Source organism: Garra rufa, chromosome 13, assembly GCF_049309525.1.
Source record: "Garra rufa chromosome 13, GarRuf1.0, whole genome shotgun sequence".
In the NCBI taxonomy this organism is placed as follows: domain Eukaryota; kingdom Metazoa; phylum Chordata; class Actinopteri; order Cypriniformes; family Cyprinidae; genus Garra; species Garra rufa.
The window spans coordinates 31,304,629-31,326,129 of record NC_133373.1 but is presented as its reverse complement, the minus strand read 5'-3'; the positions used below and the strand labels follow the sequence as shown (position 1 = coordinate 31,326,129).

Here is a 21,501-nt window from a genome sequence, read left to right as displayed (position 1 = left end):
ATTATTTTCTCACTCTGTTGTTGTGTGTTCACACTCTTCAGCTTTCATTAGAGTTCATCTTGACACTGGTAAGACCAATTGTGGTCATGTCATGAAACATCTCGACTTTTCTTTCAGTCTTTTCCACCTCATCATTAAAAAGTGTCAATGCCAGTGTGGTAGCATTGACACTTTATTTACAATGAGGACACTCATCCACACTCCACCTTTTTCCATCTCTCTGTCTCTAGTTTCACTGCTCATACTTCGAAATGCCTGGACAGAGTGAAAGACAAGAGCCCCCATTCCATGAATTATGCATCGCTGCTATAACCAGCTCTAGTTTTTGAACACACCTGTCAGTTTGCACTTGCTGTCGGCTTGGTTCACTGTTAGGACACCCTGTTTGACAGCTTCACATGTTTTTCCTCAAGTAAGGCCCAAGATCTGCTTGCAAAAAGCTTCAGCAACACCAAACCTGTCCTACTTGTGTTTCCTCTCTAAATTCTTTAGAGCAAAAGATTTTTCACATTTTATGATAGATGTGATGCATCATTCGTCACCGATGGCAGATGTGAACAGTTTACGAAACAGCAGGGTGAAGAATTTGAAAAACAGACTTTTAGTCTTTAAAACGTTTCCTCTTGAATTCTGATGAAGATATAGATTGATTTTCACGACTGTCTATCTTTGGGATCACCTTGCAGTTATGGGGGAGTCTGAGACGAGGAAGTCCGTAAGATGGAAAGAGACGAGCAGAATAACTCAGACAGCAGAGGACATCATTACAGCCTCTGATGAGAATCAGAACAAACTGCAAGAGTCAGAGGTTATGGACTTGGAAGCTGTTAAACACGAGAACAGGAACCCAGAAGAGAGGTCTCCAACAAACAAGAGCCATAGCTGCTCTTTAGATCATGGTAAGCATTTTATATTGCAATATTGTTTTCTTGATTAATAAAATAATACTTAAAAAGTTGTAGTTGGAACACAAAAGGCAGATGTGTGTGTATGGATATCCACACAGAAAGTTTCATAATAATAAGTAATGTTTTTTGAGCACCAAATCAGCATATTAGAATAACCATGTGACACTTAAGACTGGAATAATGGCTGCTAAAAATTCAGCTTTGCCATCAAATAAATACATTACATTTTATGATATATTAAAATAGAAAACAGCTATTTTAAATTGTTATAATATTTCACAATATTATGTATTTTTGTTTATAAATGCTGTCTTGGTGAGCATAAGAGACTTGTTTACAAATATTTTAAATATATTCTTAACAGCACACAAGTTATATTGATCACTTTTATGGTTATATTGATCATTTTTATTCACTTTTACATTTTAATGGAGCTTGCAAGGAAGCACTATGCGCTACTGGCGTATAAAAAAGCTGATTCTTTCTTTAAAAATGATCAATTTATGTTCCATAAAAAAATATCAGTTTTCAGGTTTGAAAGGACATAAGGATGAGTAAAAAATGTCAGAATTGTCATTTTGGCTGGCTATTTTGTTTAATGATACATTTAAATGTACTTGCTAGTCACATTAGGTTTTACGTAGTTTAAAGAGGGCATTGGATGCAAAATTCACTTTTACATGGCAGTGTGTGGACACAACCACCCTACAATGATACAAATCTATTCACTCCTTATTTTTAATCCCCCCAAAAACTTTCAAGCCGTTTTGATTTTCTGAGCAATATGACATCATACTGGCCAGGCCCCACCCACGGCCATTTATGGACTGTCCCTGTATTAGCATATTTCCGCCCTCAGCCAGTTGTACGCTGTCCGCTATTTTTTCTGCGCTTAAGCGACTGTAGCGACAACAGGGTTTTGCAAACAATGCAGGTGTTTTGTAGTTGGATGTAAAAGTGAACATAAGATCCACTGAGGATAAAGTGGATTAGTTTTGTTTTTTAAGGTTACACGCCACCGAATAGACAATAAATGGAAGAGAGGGGTGGGGTTACGCATTATCATTTAAAGAGGCATGCACAGAAACGGGTTGCTGTGAACAGAGCTGTTTTGGACAAGGTAAAAAGCATGTTGATTAACATGACCATTAAGGAATTTTAACCAAAGGATTTTTCAGACATTTCACGAAGGCCCTAAAGCAGGGGTGTCAAACTCAGTTCCTAGAGGGCCACAGCCCTACACAGTTTACATTCAACCCTAATTAAACAAACCTGATCCAGCTAATCGAGTCATTCAGCCTTGTTTAACAACTACATGGTTTGTGTGTTAGAGCAGGGTTGGAACTAAATTCTGCAGGGCTGTGGCCCTCCAGGACCGAAGTTTGACACCCCTGCCCTAAAGAATCAGGCCAACTTGTGGAAAATAAGCATCTGATGTCCTCTTTAATAAAATCATTAATCATAACCTTGTTAAAATGTGTTTAAAAGCACTGGATTTACTAAAATCATGAGTATGCAATAGCAGCAGTGTTTCTAAACTCACTCCTGTTGTGATTTTGTACAGACAGTTTCTCTGGGATTGTTCCACCTGGGCCTAGTCCTTCTCTTCTGGCTTCCCTGGAGTCCCTCGTTGAACACAATGATCACATGCTCCTCCCTCATTCCTTACACCAGGTGTGTGCACTAAGAGTTTGAAAAGGTTACTCTCACAAAAAGCCCACAGCCAAAACAAAATTTGGCATGAAAAGACCTTGTTGTCTTTTAATAAAAGTCTGCAAAAGTGCATTTTTGTCTCTGCATTCATCATCAGATGCACCTGGATAACAAAATAGAAAGATGACGCAGTCTATACTGTGAGCTTGACAAATGTTCATGTATGCTCAGTGGACTAATAAATTACACAAATTTCCACAGGATAGCTAGATTACTCTTGTTTGGGATATTTTCAAGGGATAGTTCACCCAAAAATGAAAATTAACCCATGATTTACTCACCCTCAAGGCATCATAGGTGTTTATGACTTTTTTTCTTTCAGACAAATCCAATCTGAGTTTTATTAAAAATTGTCCTGGCTCTTCCATGCTTTATAATGGCAGTAGGCAGGTGTTTCTGTTAAACAGTCCAAAAGAAGTCAAATAAAACATATTGATCCATCATAAAAACTGCCGCACATGGCTCCAGGGGATGAATAAAGGCCTCTTGTAGTGAATCGATGCGTTTTTTTTAAAGAAAAATATTCATATTTAAAATGTAATAATCACTTTTCTCTAGTTTACGCTGACTTGTATGCGGAAACCAACGTTTGTTTACAGGAGCAAAGAAAGCAAAGTTTTCCTACTTTAGCAAAGGAAAACCAGTGTCCTCTTGGCTTACATCGAAATCCGTCTACATTTTTCTTTACAAATCCTCGTTTTGCACTTTTAATTCATGACCGTTGTTCTGTTTTGCTCTCTCCTTTGCGCTTCTGTTTTCGTCACTTCTCAGCGGCGCATGCGTTGCGCATATATTCTACGTCATCTGCCCAGCAAGCTAGAGAAAAGTGATTATTACGGTTTAAATATAGATATTTTTCTTACAAAAATGCATCGATTCACTACAGGAGGCCTTTATTCACCCCCCAGAGCCATGTGAGGCACTTTTTTATTAAGGATGGATGCGCTATATTGGACTTCTTTTGGACTGTTGAACAAAAACACCCACCCACTGCCGTTATAAAGCTCGGAAGAGCCAGGATCATTTTTAACATAACTCCAATTAGATTAGTCTAAGAGAAGAAAGTCATATACACCTAGGATGCCTTGAGGGTGAGTAAATCATGGGCTAATTTTCACTTTTGGGTGATCTAACCCTTTAAAGAAATCAAAGCAGCAATCTTATTCTTTTAAGCTCTTTCTCTGTAAGTTTGTTTTTCTCTCAGAGAATAAAATAATAAAGAAGGTAATATGGACTTTTTTATAGGTAATTTACTTTTTCATGCAATTCTGAGTTTATATTTTACAATTTGGACTTTTTTCTCACAATATTGCAAGATATAACGTCAGAATTGCAGAATATAAACTTAGAAATACAAGATATAAAATCAGAAAAAAAAGTCAGAATTGGCAGATCTCTGTTGAGCAACAAAAGTATAAATTGTCAGTTAAAACGTCACAAATTACCTTTTCTGTTTTTTATTCTATGGCGGTTAAAAAAAAGAACTGCAAGATCTAAACTCAGAATTCAGATTAAAAAAAAATCTGAATTGCACAATATAAATAGAATAATAGAAATTGTGAGAAAAAATTATTCTACCATGAAAAAATCTCGCAATTTCTTTTACATTTTTTTATCCCATGTCAAAAAATTCAGCCAAAACATGATATAAGTAGTACAAAAATAATCTATTCTTGTCTTCTAGTCTGCTATTTCTTTATTTTGTCAGCATATTCAGGCATCCTGCATGTACATAAGTTTCAACAGTTATTGAATAAACACTGTGCACATTTATAATCAGATCTGTCAACAAGACAAACTACTGAAATGTGCTCACTGGAGTTGTTTTTTTAATCTCCCTGTAGAGTTATAATAGGGGGAGCAAATTGCTTCTCAATGAGATTATTATAGTTAGATAAAATCAAGAGAACAAGAGCAAACAATTTATTTTCAATTTATTTTAAATATAGACAATCCATGTAAGAGAATGCATTAGATGAGCAAAGATAAAGCAGCTATTTCTTGGACATGATTTTTCCGTTTACACACTCATGCAGTATCGCTTTATTCGGTTAACTGTTCTTTTAAACATGCTCTTCACTAGAGCATGAGCACAACTAATGAAATCAAGACTCTAGATTCAGGTCTAACAGGAAATAGACTTTGATCGACCAGCTGAACATTTGATGAAACTGTCTTTGGAAGATAAATGTGGTAAGGAGCTATTCGCTAATATTTTCCTTTCATTTCAGATAGCGGAGGGCTACTTCCTTGAAAAGGACTGTATCCTTTTGCATATTAAATACAACTGTATTTATTTCTGTCTGTTTCCTCTTTGACTTTCCTTTTACTATTACTAAATGGTCCCTGTTGATGCTGTTGTTATAGTGACCAGGGCAAACGTAATCAAAAGGGTCTCATTAGGGTGTGTCTTTCCATGTTGACTTTTAGGGTGTTGCACAAAAGGAAGGATGTTGATAGATTTTTAAGTGATGTGAAACAATGAAAGATAGATTATTGTTGAATTTGAAGATCAAGGTAAATGTAATATATTTTATCTTCTTAGGAACATGTAAGTGTCTTCTGAAGGGCAGTACTAAATGACAAAAATAGGATATCTAGGCAAAATGTACACATCTTCATTCTGTTCAAAAGTTTACACCCCCGGTTCATGTTAAATTCTTTGGTTTTTCATCATTTTTGTGTATTTGAACCCTTTCCAACGATGAATGTATGAATTTGAGATCCATCTTTTCACACTGAGGACACCTGAGGGACTCATATGCAACTATTACAGAAGGTTAAAATTTTTACTGATGCTCTATAAGGAAACTAGATGCATTAAGCAGGGGGTAAAAAAATTAAACTTATTTTGTCTTCTGGGGAACATGTAAGTATCTTCTGTAGCTTCTGAAGGGCAGCGCTAAATTAAAAAACATGATATTTAGGCAAAATAAGAAAAAAAGACATCTTCATTCCGTTCAAAAGTTTACACCCCTGGCTCTCATTGCATTGTGTTTCCTTTTGAAGCATCAGTGAGTGTTTGAACCTTCTGTAATAGTTGCATATGAGTCCCTCAGTTGTCCTCAATGTGAAAAAATGAATCTCAAAATCATACAGTCCTTGTTGGAAACGGTTCAAATACACAAAAATGCTAAAAACCACAGAATTTGTGGGACCTGAAGGATTTTTCTGAAGAACAGCGGACAGTTTAACTGTTCAGGACAAACAAGGGACTCTGAACAGCTGTATATAGAATATGTAGACATACACAAATGTTTAACTGTTGGTTTCTTTAAGCATCGAGCATTTCAGATCAGTGGGCAGTGGAGTTTCTCCATCTGGAGAAGCTGTACCATGAAAGACTTCTGTCTAATCTGGCCTCCATACAAGAGACATGGGGTAAGGATGCCAGATGATTATGTATGACAGTATATGAAAAAAAAAATATTTCCTCAAATAACTTTAACCAAGGGAGGTCACATTGTTTATATGTGAGGGAATTTCCTAAAGCATTGTTTTATCTTGTAAGGATGAGACTCCTTGCAAATAGGACAATTGCTAGTTTCATCCTTCATAAGTAAACAGCAGTGGTATGGTTTGATCTCAGGAAATTGCTCATTTCCCAACTGCGCTGCATTGCCCAGACCACATGTGACTCTGTTACTTCACCAATATCACTGAAGTACAGAGGTCAGACTGTCCACTCTTATCTGATTAACTGGCAACAAGACCTGACAAAGCAAAACCTGAAGAATGTCACATAGCTGTAGCTCTTTTTGGTTTAAATTGTAGTGAGAATAGTATGTTTTTAGATTGCTTTCACATGTTCTGTGTGAAAGCTGAGTACATGCAGTATATGAGTGAGAGAAAATGAGACACAGTTAAAATGTTTCAAAGACTATAATCCATATGTTTGGTTTCAGAGTCCCAGAGGAAAATCAGCGTCCAAACCGAGAGTGATTCTCTTTTAAACTCTAATGGAACTGACAGAGAGAGTGAGCATATGGAACTGTTGAGTCATATCTGCAGAACACACCAGAGGTGAGACTGTGTCCAAGCAAGTAGGAAATAATAATAATTACAACGTTTTCCCTTCCTAAAACATTTAGTTGTGACAAAACCAGCTCTTATCAAGCCTCATCCAGTTAAAATGATTTATAGGTAAAAACATCAAAAATTACATAAAATTAAAGAGTGTTTAATTTTAAAATTGAGAGAGTTTTGACCTGTTCCCTGTTGTATTTATTTAAATAAAAATTGTAAAACATTTTTTTTATATTGTAATATATATAAATATAATAAAATATAATAAATAAATAATATACACTGGCATTCAAAAGTTTGGGATCAGTAAAACCAGTAAATAATGTTTTTTAAATAAGTATTTTTTGCTCATCAAGGCTGTGTATATTTGATTAAAAATACAGAAAAAAAACTGTAATATTGTGAAATATTATTGCAATTTAAAATAGTATTTTCTATTTTAATATACTTAAAAAAAAAATATTCCTGGGATGCAATGCTGAATTTTCAGCATCATTACTTCAGTCTTCATTGTCACACAACTCTTCAGAAATCATTCTTATATGCTGATTTATTATTAATTTTGGAAGCAGTTGTGCTGCTTATAATTTTTTTTGGAACCTGTGACACTTTTTTCAGGATTCTTTAATGAATAAAAAGTTAAAAAGAACAGCGTTAATTTAAAATAGAAACATTTTCTAACAATATACACTACCGTTCAAAAGTTTGTGGTCAGTGAATTTTTTATTTTTTTTTGAAAGACATTAATACTTTTATTCAGCAAGGATGTGTTAAGTTGATAAAAAGTGATAGCAAAGACTTATATTGTTATATTGTTGAATACATGCTGTTCTTTTTAACATTTTATTCATCAAAAAATCCTGAAAAAAGTATCACAGGTTCCAAAAATATTTGGCAGCACAACTGTTATAATAAATCAGCATATTAGAATGATTTCTGAAGGATCATGTGACACTTAAGACTGGAGTAATGGCTGATGAAAATTCAGCTTTGCATCACAGGAATAAATGATATTTTAAAGTATATTAAAAAAGAAACCATTATTTTATATTGTAATAACATTTTGCAATATTACTGTTTTTTTCTGCATTTTTGATCAAATAAATGCAACCTTGATGAGCATAAGACTTACTGATCCCAAACTGCATGTACATATATATTATACATTTTGCAAATAATAAATCATTATGTATATAATGTAACAACAGTAAGTTATAATACTGAAATGAATTTGACAAATTCTACTTCTCCTTTTTCAGACCTACCCTCTTTTTGGAAAAGGTAAAACATTACAATTGTTTTATTATCTACCCATGCACTTTATGTTTTTGTGAGTCTGATTAAAGCAATCTGTTATTGCAGAACATGGACGACATAAAACTACACAAAAGCCCAACCCTTGTGACGGTACACAGAAGATCAAAACTAGAACAAGCCTCAGTGAACTCAACCGAGAGAGAAAACCGGGCGGACGACTGCTCATGGCCAGAAGCTGAACAGGAGCCAGAAGAGGACTGTGAATTAAATGAGGAGGATGAGGAGGAGGAGGAAGAAGAAGAGGAAGATCTTGAGGAGCATGAGTGCTGGAATGAGGAGCTGCAGGATGACACAGTCGTTGACGGCCAGGTTCCTGTGGACGAGCTGGCCAACCTTATTCAGGTAGAAGAGGTAAGACGCTGCAGGAGTGATGTTAATCTCTTACATATTACCATCTGCCCTTCGAAAAAATGAACATGCTGAGAGACCATCCGTCTGCTGCAGTCTTTCCAAACCATCCGCTTACTGAACGATTTGTATTCCTCAGGGCCTAAATATGCAGTGTATTAATCTGGGTCCTCAAATTGAATTTTTATGACTTTGTAAAAGGTCAAGTGGGACTTTCTTGCAATTCTCAAGCCACATTTCTTAGCCACAGGGTTTCTCTGCTTTGTGAAAGCAAAATAGTATGATGTCATCCACAGCGTTATGGCAGCCAGCTGCAGGAATTTTATAAAGAAGCGTTCAGGGAGTGTATGGTTTCCCGAAGCTCTTGGGTGTGGCTGTCTTAAATAACAGTCTAACTGCATAAACCTCCTCTGGAACTGCGTCAGTCACACATTGTGAAAGAGTGCCTGGCTTTTTCAATCAACAAACATGCCAACGACAATGATTACATGATTTGTTTGTGTGTTTGTTGTACACAGTTATTATGTAGTGGTTTGAAGACTCTCAGCAATTTTGTTTTGGCCTCTGTTGGAAAAACAACAACAAAATACTCATTTTTACATCATGGCATACTATGAGGCATATTAGATAAACAAACGTGTAAAATAATGAACTTTGAATGAATGAAAGTTTCACATTTACTCACCCCATGTCATACAAGATGTTCATGTTTTTCCTTCTGCAGTCGAAAAAAACTACACATTTATATACTTTTTAACCACAAATGCTTGTCTTGCACTAGCCCAACATCACGCATTATGTAGTCATGTTGGAAAGGTCATGCGTGACGTAAGAGAAAGTACCGACCCAGTGTTTACAAAGCGAAAGTGCAAAGAAAGTCAGACGTCCTTTACAAAAAAAAAAGGTAAACAGGGTTCGTACAAGGTGCTAAAAGTGCTTGAAATACTTGAATTTGACTTTTTGAAATTTAAGGCCTGGAAAACTTTACAAAAAAAAAAATTGCAATACTCCTGAAAAGGTATTTGAAAAGTGCTTGAATTATTGAAAGACAATGTATCTATGACATAAGTTTTTTTTAAGAAGTATGTATCTTTTCACACAAAATTTACAGAATTAAAAAAAACACTTTTTTTGCCTATTTCAATTATTGTCATAAAACTATCGAGCTAAACAGTAGTACTGACAGTGGCGTGTAAACATGGCTAAAGGAAAAAAGAGGAACAGATAAACCAGATCAGTTGAGTGAGCCATTCAAGCTGGAACCGCTTTGATTCAAACTCGTGACTTCTTTTCATTTCAAGGGGTTCACTAACAAAAACCAGGTCAAATTAAATTTGACATCGCCTGTAATGATTTATAAACATCCAATCAGATCGCGTATCGCAAATCATTTGATTCACGAGTTCGCCCTTATATCTAATCTGCTTGAGCGAGTATTAAGCATATTTTGGCGTGCTGTCCGGGGGAAGGGTTCCGGGACGGAATACAGGCCGGACCCAGAGAACTCCCCCTGCTAGTGTAGGATAGAAACAGATTAGAAGTGGGGAGTAGGGGTGGAGGAGGGATGCCAAGAAACTGTCGCTGGATGGAGGTAAGACGGCTGGTAATATATAGAGGATGCGCTGATTGAATGATTGGTTAAACAGGTTGCACCTGTGCCGAATGGGTTGATTATCTGATCGTGCTCCTCCTGAACCTTGTTTAAATTAAACATCATTTCAGATCGGGCTTCAAATCTCGTATCACAAATCATTTGATTTAGATCAGGACTTCAGAACTTGGTGTAGCGAATCAATTAATTTAGATTGGAACCTCAAGACGCGTATAGCGAATCATTTGATTTGGATCAGGACTTTGGAGCGTGGATCGTGAATCAGGAATCATTTGATTAAGGGTATGTTCACACTTGTAGTTTGGTTCGTTCCCAGCAAGCAATAGTCGTCATTTCACCGTCTGGGTTAACTATAAACCCGATATAGTCCGGCTATGTGTAACCCACTTCCAGCCCAAATAATCTTGAATTTGGTTGCATGCCATTTTTTGGCAAAATAACTAGTTAGATGTATGATATTCCATCCTGTAAGCAAACTCAGCAGCGTTTACAAGGTTTTATGATTTAATTTTTGTAATTTTAATTTGTCATTTTTAAATTGATGACTAGTCTAATACTGGGATATTTGTAGACGTCTATTAAATTTTCACTGACAGCCCAAATACAAACTTGTTTTAGCCTAGACGTCTGGGCTGTGTTTTCACGGCTAATAGACGTCTTTTAGACCAAAAAATGCTTGCTGGGTTTGGTTCATTTGGTCCAGACCAAAAAGGAAAATGATACATTTGGTCCTGGTCTGCTTAGCGTTCACACTGGCATTAATATACAGAACCTAAAGGCATAGTGATACATTCATAACCTGATTGGTCGGGTTGAATGACATATATTTAGTGACCAAACACTTAAAAAAAACTTTACAAAAAAAGGAAAAGGTGTGTTCAAGTTAAGGCAGCGCTTCAAGTCGAATACACCTAATGCCATCTACTGGAATAAGCGCGCACATTCTTGCAAAAATGTAAAAGCTTTTTTAAGTGTTCAGTCACTAAATATATGTCATTCAATCTGACCAATCAGGTTACGAATGTATCACTATGCCTTTAGGTTCTGTATATTTAGGTTCCCTGTCAAAAATGCCAGTGTGAACGGTAAGCAGACCAGGACCAAATGTATGATTTTCCTTTTTGGTCCGGACCAAATAAACCAAACGAACCGAACTACAAGTGTGAACACACCCTTAATTAAATGATTCCTGATTTGCGATCCACACTCCAAAGTCTATATAAGTATGATTTTATTTTCACCTCAAAGAGCTTATAAAAGGCATTTTACCTTCTTGTTGCTCCACATTTGCCCTCTGCTCATTTTGTTTTGGATACACCGCTTGTTTCCCTTCCCTTGTTCATGTCGCATAGCGTCGCATCTTGTCATAAATTTCTGTTTTTGTTTCGTTTAGAAATATATGGTCCTTGTTGCATTCATATTTCATTCGAACCGCACCAGAGTTCGTTTGAAAGTGGACCGCTTATTTGGTGCACACCAGGGTTCGGATGGCAGTGTTCACACTTACTCAAATGAACCGCACTAACAGAGCGATCGCACAAGAGTTCATTTTAATCAAACCAAACATGACAAGTGTGAACACATCCTTAGGTCAGGACTTCGGTGCGCATTCGGAAATCATTTGACTTAGATCAGAACTTGGCGTATCGCGAATCAGTTCATTTATGTTAGATCTGAACCTTAAGTCGTGTATCACGAATCATTTGATTTGGATCGGAACTTCGCGTAACGCTTATCATTAGATTCAGATCGGGACTTTGGAGCGGTTTTGAGGATTTTTTTTTTTTTAAACAGTAGAAAACATCAAACCATAAGTGAGATCTCTAACTGATGTTCTTGAATTTTATGTAATGTATCTCTATGAACCCTAGGTAAAACAACAATGTTGGACGGTTTTGAAGTTGAAGGAAAAAAGGAGGAGTTTTTAGCCCTACCCTACCTTTTTAACCGAATTACACAGACAAAGAACTAACAATACTTGCATCTTTTTAGAGAAACTGAAAATAACCGTTCGTTTTAGTAGACAAGACCCTTATATATATACCTCTGCTGGGATTGTGTTGAGCCCTTTGAAGCTTCATTGAAACTGCAATTTAGATTTTCAAACTGCGGATCCCCATTTAAGTCCACTAAATCCTGAAATGTTTTCCTCAAAAACCTTAATTTCTTTTTGACTGAAGAAAGAAAGACATGAACATTTTGGATGACATGGGTGTGAGTAAATTATCAGGAAATTTTTATTCTGGAAGTGAACTAATCCTTTAAGTCCTGCTTAGACGGGTCTAAAAAAGCACTGTTAAAATCTGATAATTACATTTTCATGTAATTGTAAATAACTTGCAGTTATGTGTCTGAAAACATTACATTTAGTGTACTTCTGTTTCACAAGGATTTCTGAAGTTTGCTTTATTATGATTTTGCACATACCGACCCCTTGTGGTTACTGGTCATTATTACATTATTTGCTATTCACATAATTCTCAAAAATAATTCCGCACTAAAATGTACAGTCTATTTTATGCATCTTTATACTTTGTTTCTGACATTTCTATAGAGTTTTCCTTCGGATGGCTTAGTCTCTATTTTAAAGAAGAGAGCCTACATCAAGGAAACACACAATGACTCGACACTAAAAGACTCAAGCAAACGCAGAGTCCGTTTTAGAGAACCAGAAGATGCTTTCGATCAAGGTACGATTGTGAACACATATTCATACAGGGCCTTTATGTATTCAGATTTCTGTTAAAACTGATCAAAGCTCATCTTTCTCCTGCATACAGATGAGTCGCCCAGAAACTCTTGCCTCATCCTTCTCATCTTGTGTGTGGTTACCGTGGTGATTAGCATGGGTGGGACTGCTCTTTATTGTCTCGTTGGAGAGGCGTACTCAAACGTGTGTGCCGACTTCTCGGAGAACATTGAGTTTTACTTTGGACCTGTACGACGAGGAGTGGCCGCTGTCACACAGTGGTTCTCTTCTGATGCATCGTAGCAGCTATTTTATGCAGTGGAACTCTTTCTTCATATCATTTCCAATGATAAACAACAGTATTTCTCTTGAGATAATATGCACTAATGCACATTACCAGACTGGCCTTAATACATATTGCCTTAGTGAGTCTATACAAATCACACAGGGCTTCCTAATGCATAAGTAAGTTTGTATAACATATTTAATACTGGTACAAATACAAGCTTATTACTGGCGATTGTAATATATACCACTGCCATTCTGCCAGTATTTTCGTACAATTTTTTGTACATTTTAGTGCTCCAAGACATTCCATGCTTGTCTTTGTTTTTGTTTTTTTTGACTTGGCACTTTTTTAATTGGTGCTAATCACTGAAATAATGCCATTTGAACATAAATAAGCATAAATGAGTTAATGTTAAAGGACTAGTTCATTAAAAATGAAAATTAGCTGATAATTGAATCACCTTTACCAGTGAATCCTCTGCAGTGAATGGGTGCCGAGTCCAAACAGAAGATAAAAATACTATTCATGGACTGGAGATGATCCTCAACTGCTAAATTCCTCCAAAACTGTTCTGATGAAGAAAAACAAACTCATATAGATCTTGTAAAATCTGTCAGTAAGTAACAGTTTAAGCTTTAACTATGAGATATTAACTTATCAAAATGGCTTTATGATTGACACATAATGAATAGCACACGGAGAGGATGAATAGTAGAATAATGATTATCGTTCAGCAGGTACACAATAAATATGATTAATTTTATAACTGTACAGTATAAAATACAGCAATCAAATTGTTTTACAAATATGTGTGAGTGTGAGTTTTTGTGTTATGAATAATGGGAACATTAGAATTTTAAAGATTTTAATATTTTTAGAACCAGAATCCTGTTTCATTGTATGTTTTCCTGTATACATGACATCTCTGAATTATGTCTGGAAATGTGTGTTTTTTTTTTTATATTTTGGAGGGGGTTTATGGTTTATGTTATAAATATATATATATGCTTTATAGCTCTGTGTATAATAATATTGGATTGGTCATCTTAATGGTAGAAAAGATGACGCAGCGCTAAATGGAATTGGCATACATGGTGAAGCAGGAGCATTTCTCTGTGGAAAGCCACAGACTGACTCATAGCTAATTTCATTTCAGAATCCAATAACTATTTCTCTAACAATTGAAGTTTAGGATGCACAGAGCAAAACATATTATAGTGACACAGGCCTGATTAAGAGGCATTTTCATGATCACTATTGCCATGCCAAATGAACAATATGCTTGAATTTGAAATGCAACTGTAATGCACAAAGTATGTATTGAAATAATTCATTCATATTGCTTCATTTAATTCTGCAATATGTGAATCATCACAAAAGCATACAGTGGGGGCCAAGGGGCTGAAACATTATAATGCGGATATAATAATTTGTAACAAAAAAATGTATTCATAAATAGAAAATTGTATTAAATTGTAGTAAATAGAAGCATTTTCACAAGTGCTCTGACTTTTTAAATTTGAATGATTTCTTCGAAAGAGTGGTAATTTAGACAGGCTGTGATAAATACAATTTATTATTCAAATGTCATTTATTGCTAGTTGTAGACATACAGTTGAGGTCAAAAGTTTACATACACCTTGCAGAATCTCCAAAATGATAGTTATTTTACCAAAATAAAAGTGAGCATACAAAATGCATGTTATTTTTTTTATTTAGTACTGACCTGAATATGTTATTTCACATAAAAGATGTTTACATATAGTCCACAAGAGATAATAATAGTTGAATTTATAAAAACTACCCTGTTCAAAAGTTTACATACACTTGATTTTGAGATACATCTTTTCACACTGAGGACAACTGAGGGACTCATATGCAACTATTACAGAAGGTTCAAACGCTCACTGATGCTTCAGAAGGAAACATGATGCATTAAGAGCCAGGGGGTGAAAACTTTTGAACAGAATTAAGATGTGTACATTTTTCTTATTTAGCCTAAATACTATATTTTTTCATTTAGTACTGCCCTTCAGAATCTACAGAAGATTCTTAGAAGATTCTTCAGGTTTCCCAGAAGACAAAATAAGTTAAATTCACCCTTATCTTCGAACTGAAAAAGGTTTCACCCCGGCTCTTAATGCATCACATTTCTTTCTGAAGCATCAGTGAGTGTTTGAACCTTCTGTAATAGTTGTCTCTGTGTCCCCAGTTGTCCTCAATATAAAAAGTATACAGTCATTGTCGAAAAGGGTTCAAATACACAAAAATGCTAAAAAGAAACAAAAACAAAAAATTTTGAGACTTGACATGACAAACAAGGGACCCATGAACAACTATCACTAAATTAAAACAACACAATATTAAGAATGAAGTGTATGTAAACTTTTGAACAGGGTCATTTTTATTAATTCAACATTTTTTTCTCTTGTAAACATCTTTCATGTGAAATATCTAAATTAGGTCAGTACTAAATAAAAAAATGACATGCATTTTGTATGATTCCTCTTATTTTGGTAAAATAATTAACATTTTGCAGATTTTGCAAGGTGTATGTAAACTTTTGAACTCAACTGCATATTTGCTTTCATATATAAAATGTTAAAGGTCACCAAATATGTTTGCACCCTCTTCTGTGTAACTGTTGTGGTAATACCACCTTTCCAGCACGAGATGTCTCTCTACTTCAATGGGTGACCGTTTCTGGAATTTACACTCACAAACTGATGGATTTATGGTTGAGCTAAAGTGACACTTATCAGAAACACAATCTGATCCACTAAACGTCTGTATTTTGCATTGATACTGTACAGTGACTGCAGAGGAGCAGCAGCGGTCGCTCTGACCTCGTCTGTGTTTGCCTCACAAGCGGATCATAGACACAATGGCGGCGACGCTCACAACGTCAAGCAAAAGACCGTACCATATCATAGTGTTCGGAGCGACCGGTTTTACCGGGCGGTTTGTAGTGGAGGAGGTGGCGCGGACGTGTAAAGAGGGTCCAGGAGGGACGTTACAATGGGCCGTAGCCGGACGAAACCGCGACCGACTGGAGAAAACTCTCATTCAGGCAGCTGACACTCTGTGTACGTGTTTGACACTAGCGTGTACATTTGTGTTTAACAACGACTTTTCAGTTTTTAGTTGTTGTACTTTACATTTATGTGCCCATGCCACATGTAATATAAATAAAATGAATTATATGTAGAACTAAAATAGAATAGCTCTGTTTACAAGCAGTGCCACAAAAATAAACGTGTGTATTACTAAATGATCACTTACAATGTAATTATATTAGACATACGTGAGACTTTTAGTAACATAATGTATTGTAAATTATATTTATATATTATTAAACGATGTATCAAAAGATTCTAATACAATCATTGCCACATGATTTAAAAAAAAGCTGCAAAGTTACAATAGACACATGTTATTTATGATGAATCATACTTTGTATTAGGTATAGATTGAATTGCCATACTGTCATGGCTAGACATGAGGCAGTCGGCTCATAGTATTAGTTGAGCTTCGGCAGATTTTGTCTACTAGATTATCAAATGGGATTACAGGGTTGGAGAATATTGTTGATTAAAGGCATAATGTTTGGACAATCCCATCATCATCTGGAATCCGCTGTACTGATAATCGAGGATTTTAAAGCTATGCAATAGCCTATGCATTACATAAATCTGTATCATTTGCAGCATTTTAAGCTGTTAGAGAAGAGCGATCATCTGTCTCTGACATTCCATTGTTTGTCTGCAGGTAAACCAGAGCTGAAGTGTGTGGAGGTTATTGTAGCAGATGTAGCTGAGCCAGAGTCACTGGCCATCATGTGCAAACAAGGCGTCATTGTGCTCAACTGCGTGGGACCAGTAAGTCTACAAAGACTATTGTAAAAAAGCACAGGAAGGGGTCGGTTTACACATCTGTGCATTCACAGCTGTCCCAGCACACCTATATTATGACAAAATGATTAATGAACTTGTGTTATTTTGAGAGAACTGTTGACTGTGAAATGGCATATTGCATATATAGAAGTAGATGGTGCTGAGGTGTCTTCTCTCAACAGTACAGATTCTATGGAGAGCCTGTGGTGAAGGCCTGCATAGAGAATGGCGCCCACTGCATTGATATCTGTGGAGAACCACAGGTAATTAATGTTATCCTTTCAACACAGTTTTATTGCTCTAAAATCTAATTTTAAAGGTGACATTGGATGCAAAATTCATTTTACATGGTGTTTGCATATAAATGTGTCTTAGCAGTGTGTGATAGTGATGCGCGGGTCGGGGTTTTTTTCAACCCGCGGGTCCCGCAATTATGAAATTATTTGGCCCGCCCCAGCCCGCCCCGCAGTACTGTGTCTATTTTTACAACCCGCCCCGCCCCGCACCCGCGACAATTAAATAGACATACTATGCATTGTAATGCAAATGAAAACCGAAAGTGCTTTTCGCCCTTTAAACTGGCAACAATACTGTACGATTATGAATATGAACCATAAATCAAATCATATTAATAACAAGATAATCAGTGGTGTAACGTTAGTGGTGCCGGAAGAAATGTGGGTATATATGCTTCATTTATGAATATCGGTTTGAACTTTCTATTTGAACGCATTCGTTTACTGGATCCTTGGACTGAAAGGTTTAAAGGTTCACTGGTTTAAGGAAGTTCTGATCATGAAAATCTGCTTCTTTTTATTTGTAAGATATTGTGTTCGTTATTATGTACTGTTTAAAATGACTAGGGTGCAGGACGCAGCGGGCGCAATACATTTCAAAGCAAGCCGGCGCCACAGTCCTGACTACATCATTGCTGTCTTTATTGTGTGTTTTTAGCGAATATTTACATTCATTCACATATGACTGGATGTGGTTGACTGTCATGATTTTGGCTAATGCAGGATAATGCGCATCAGAGGAGATTTAAATACGCATAGCACCAGGCCAGCAGAGCTGAATGTGAGTTCGCTTGATGCGCTTGTGGCTGGCAGCGGGAGCTGCTTGGCGCTTTCGTGACGTGACGTGTTGATAACCTTATTAAAGAACTTAATAAAATATGAAAATAGATATTCCCAAATATGTAATATAGGCTATAGGGGATTGCACGCAACATACATTGATTTTTTTAAATTTTATTTTGTTTTTAATGACCCGCCCCAACCCGCCCCGCAAATAAAGTGACAGTTTCTTTACCCGCCCCAACCCGACCCGCGGGTTACCCGCGGGGCCCGCGGGTTATGAGACGACCCGCGCATCACTAGTGTGTGACACAATCGACACAACAATGATAAATATCCATTCAGTTGACCTTTTGCAAACAGCTTGATTGACAGGCAATCTGACCAATCATGACGCTAAATCCGTCATTTTATCCAACAAACAAATCAGAAAGGAGAGTAGATTAACTTTGGTGGACTTAATCTATAAAAATAATGTATATTGATGTCTTACTGCGGTTAATATAAAATATGTCCTGATGTTTGTTTTTTAATGCTTTAAGTAAAGAAGAAAAGACGATCATAGCAACAGCAACTAAGAAGGGCGGGTTTTTGCGAAGGGTCAATTATCAAGTGTTTTGATTTTCTGAGCAGTATGATGTCATACTGCGCAGGCCCCGCCCACAACTATTGTCTGTCAAATATTAGCATATTTCCTGCCCTCAGCCAGTTGTCTGCCGTCCGCCATTTTCTCTGCACTCGAGCAGGTGTAGCGACAGCAATGAATGTAAAAGTGAACGTTAGAGTCTTCATTTTCTCCCGACATTGGAGTCACTGAGTGGATTAGTTTTGGTTGGAGTGAGCAGTAGCTCATTATCATTTAAAGAGACATGCACCGAAACAGCGCTCTGTGAACAGAGCTGTTTTGACAAAGTAAAAAGGGTGGTGTTTGACACGACCACTGCGGAATTTGAAGCAAAGTATGTTGCAGATATTTCATGAAGACTCTAAAGAATCATACCAAGGCCCAAATTTTGGAAAAAGGGCATCCGATGTACCCTTTAAAAAGATTCCATTTAAGTTTTTTTTTTGTGTGTTAAAGTCTCTTATGCTTACCAATGCTCATCAGTGGTGTGCTACTTAATATTTTTGTGGAAACCTTGATACATTTTTTCAAGATTCCTTAATGCTTTAAAAGTATTTATTAAAAACAGAAATCTTTTGTAATATTAAATGTCTTTTTATGTTAATTTAATGCATTCTTGTTGAATAAAAATCTACATTTCTTAAAAAGCCTGACCCAAAACCTTGAAATAGTGATGCAGATCTTTTTGATTCTTGAATTTTTATTTATTTGTTCCAGTTTTTAGAGGGGATACAGCTGAACTACCACAGTAAAGCTCAGGAGAATGGTGTGTATATCATTGGAAGCTGTGGGTTTGACTCAATACCTGCGGATATGGGCATCCTTTATACAAAGGATCACTTCAAAGGTGGGTGGCATGTCTTTAAATATGTTTTATTATTTAAAAAAAATTGATTATTTAAAAAAAAATATATAATCATTTATTATTAGTTAGGGCTGGACAATATATCGAACAATATTGTGAGGCGCGTTTAGTCAATGAAGCCGGTGCTTTGATTAGTAGTAAATCTCCATCACGTGCGTTCCGCTGGAGCGGCAATTAATACACAGAGACGTAAATCTCTGACAAGCTACGCCATATCGCGCTCAATATCGAATTCGATATTAAGCTCGATTTGGCGTAGCTTGTCAGAGATTTACGTCTCTGTGTTCTGCTCTGTGCTCGGCTTCATTGACTAAACGCGCCTCACAATATCGTTCAATATATTGTCCAGCCCTTTTATTAGTATTATTGTATATATGACTTAAAGGGATCGTTCACACAAAAATAAAATTACTTCATGATTTACTTACCCTCAAGCCATCGTAGCTGTATATGACTTTCTTCTTTCATATGAATACAATTAGAGTTATATAAAAAAATGTCCTAACTATTCCAAGCTTTATAATGGCAGTGAATGGCTGTTGAGATTTTGAAGTCGAATAAAGTGCATCCATCCATCATAAAAGTACTCCACATGGCTCTGAGGGGTTAATAAAGGGCCTCCTAAAGCAAAGCAATACGTACGTATATGAAAAAATATCCATATTTAAAACTTTGTAAACTAATCTCTAGCTTCCGCTAACTGACGTACGTGCGTTCATGAGAGAATGGTGTTCCAGTGGATGATGTGGGTGAACTATCCCTTTAACATGACTACTTTAACATCATTACAGTATTAGAGAAAAAAAAATCAAACCCTGACTTAATAGGTTTAGAGGTGCGCTCTGTATCAGTGTTCTAATGGTAAAACATACATACGTTACTGTGATATTTGCCCTGTGTGTGCCCTTTGACCTTTGCTTCACACGACCCTTGTGCAGTCGGCTTCTTTAATCTCATCCCAATTAGTGGGACGTATCATTGACAAAGGCAAAGGCGCTCAGTGCTTACAGGATGTGAGTGTCTGTCGTTCGCTTTTGAAGCGCTGCTGTGGGCAAACGTGCCTGCAGAGCAGCAGATGCCTGACAACTCCTCTGCTTGGCTTTCACAGGAACACTCACTGCTGTGGAGAGCTTTTTAACCATCAACACGGGACCTGAGGTGAGCAACAGCTCGTCATGTTTGCAGATCTATATTAAGGCTCCATAGGAATTGGATTGACTTATTGAATATGAGCTTTCAAAGTTTGGTTTGATCTAGATTTAAAGCAGCGCTTAAATTAAGCTTTGGGAATTCACAGTTGCAGCTGCTCATGAATAATGCGAAGATCTCTCATATCCCAAAGGACCAACTAGGAATTTGTGGGATTTCATGTTAATGAGAAACTTGATTGCAAAAGTGACATAGTTTTCTAAAATTACATTAAGACTTTATATAAATTCCAGACAGCTCTGGTCCATTTTATGTAGCATTTCATAAGTACTCCACCAAATTGTTATCGTGTTTCCTGCTGTTTTCAATCGGTTATGAAGAGAGCTATAGCAGATTGTTTGTATCGAGCCCATTGCGTGTCCTGAATAAAGTAGTTGATGTCTTGGCTTTTGTTCAACTATCTCTTCTTCATCAGGGAGGATGTGCCCATGATGCAACGTGGCAGTCAGCCATCTTTGGCTTTGCTGACAGTGCCAGTCTCAGAAGGATAAGGAAGAGGTTTGGGCATAAACCTCTGCCAGTTGTCGGCTCTAGAATTAAAAGGAGGTGATTTTTTTTGTATTTATAATATAATTTCTCAGCATTTCATTCTATTAATACTATCTTGATCATGATTCGTAAGCTTTATTTAGCAGCTGACTCCCAAAGGAGTAAAGGAGAATAGTTCTCAGGATGAAAATCTGTACTTGTGTTAATTTGCTTGCTATTTTGGTGTACCCCAGGGGAGCTCTGTTCTTCAGTAAGGAGATTGAGCAGTATTTCATTCCCTTCATGGGTTCAGATCCGTCTGTGGTGCGCCGGACTCAGCACTATATGCATGAAGAACATAAACACAGCCCTGTGAGTCTATAGACTGGCAAAAAATCACACACACTTTTGATACAACAAAGTTTATTTTATTTATTTTTGTTTCGATTAATTAAATTAATTG

At 36.5% G+C, this 21,501-nt stretch overlaps 2 protein-coding genes across 2 annotated transcripts; both read left to right on the top strand.

Annotated features, from left to right (window-relative positions):
• The first annotated feature begins 688 nt into the window (after window positions 1-688).
• LOC141283636 (uncharacterized) lies at window positions 689-13,708 on the top strand. The gene is made up of 9 exons (XM_073816943.1): window positions 689-899; window positions 2,473-2,582; window positions 4,853-4,883; window positions 5,916-6,002; window positions 6,527-6,644; window positions 7,907-7,928; window positions 8,010-8,315; window positions 12,479-12,614; window positions 12,705-13,708. The coding sequence occupies exons 1-9, from the start codon at window positions 689-691 to the stop codon at window positions 12,914-12,916; spliced, it is 1,233 nt and encodes a 410-aa protein (XP_073673044.1). The 3' UTR covers window positions 12,917-13,708.
• A 1,905-nt stretch (window positions 13,709-15,613) lies between these two features.
• On the top strand, window positions 15,614-21,422 carry LOC141348470 (saccharopine dehydrogenase-like oxidoreductase). Its single transcript, XM_073852766.1, has 7 exons — window positions 15,614-15,988; window positions 16,671-16,780; window positions 16,978-17,058; window positions 19,214-19,343; window positions 20,470-20,519; window positions 20,986-21,116; window positions 21,293-21,422. Exons 1-7 carry the CDS (start codon window positions 15,787-15,789, stop codon window positions 21,420-21,422), a joined length of 834 nt encoding a protein of 277 aa, XP_073708867.1. The 5' UTR covers window positions 15,614-15,786.
• Window positions 21,423-21,501: the final 79 nt, after the last annotated feature.

Coding starts and splice junctions, on each gene's coding strand:
- LOC141283636 (XM_073816943.1), top strand. CDS start 689: ATGGGGGAGTCTGAGACGAGGAAGTCCGTAAGATGGAAAGAGACGAGC. Junction 6,003..6,526: donor CTCCATACAAGAGACATGGG/GTAAGGATGCCA, acceptor GTTTGGTTTCAG/AGTCCCAGAGGAAAATCAGC. Junction 7,929..8,009: donor CTACCCTCTTTTTGGAAAAG/GTAAAACATTAC, acceptor CTGTTATTGCAG/AACATGGACGACATAAAACT.
- LOC141348470 (XM_073852766.1), top strand. CDS start 15,787: ATGGCGGCGACGCTCACAACGTCAAGCAAAAGACCGTACCATATCATA. Junction 15,989..16,670: donor TCAGGCAGCTGACACTCTGT/GTACGTGTTTGA, acceptor GTTTGTCTGCAG/GTAAACCAGAGCTGAAGTGT. Junction 16,781..16,977: donor TGCTCAACTGCGTGGGACCA/GTAAGTCTACAA, acceptor TTCTCTCAACAG/TACAGATTCTATGGAGAGCC.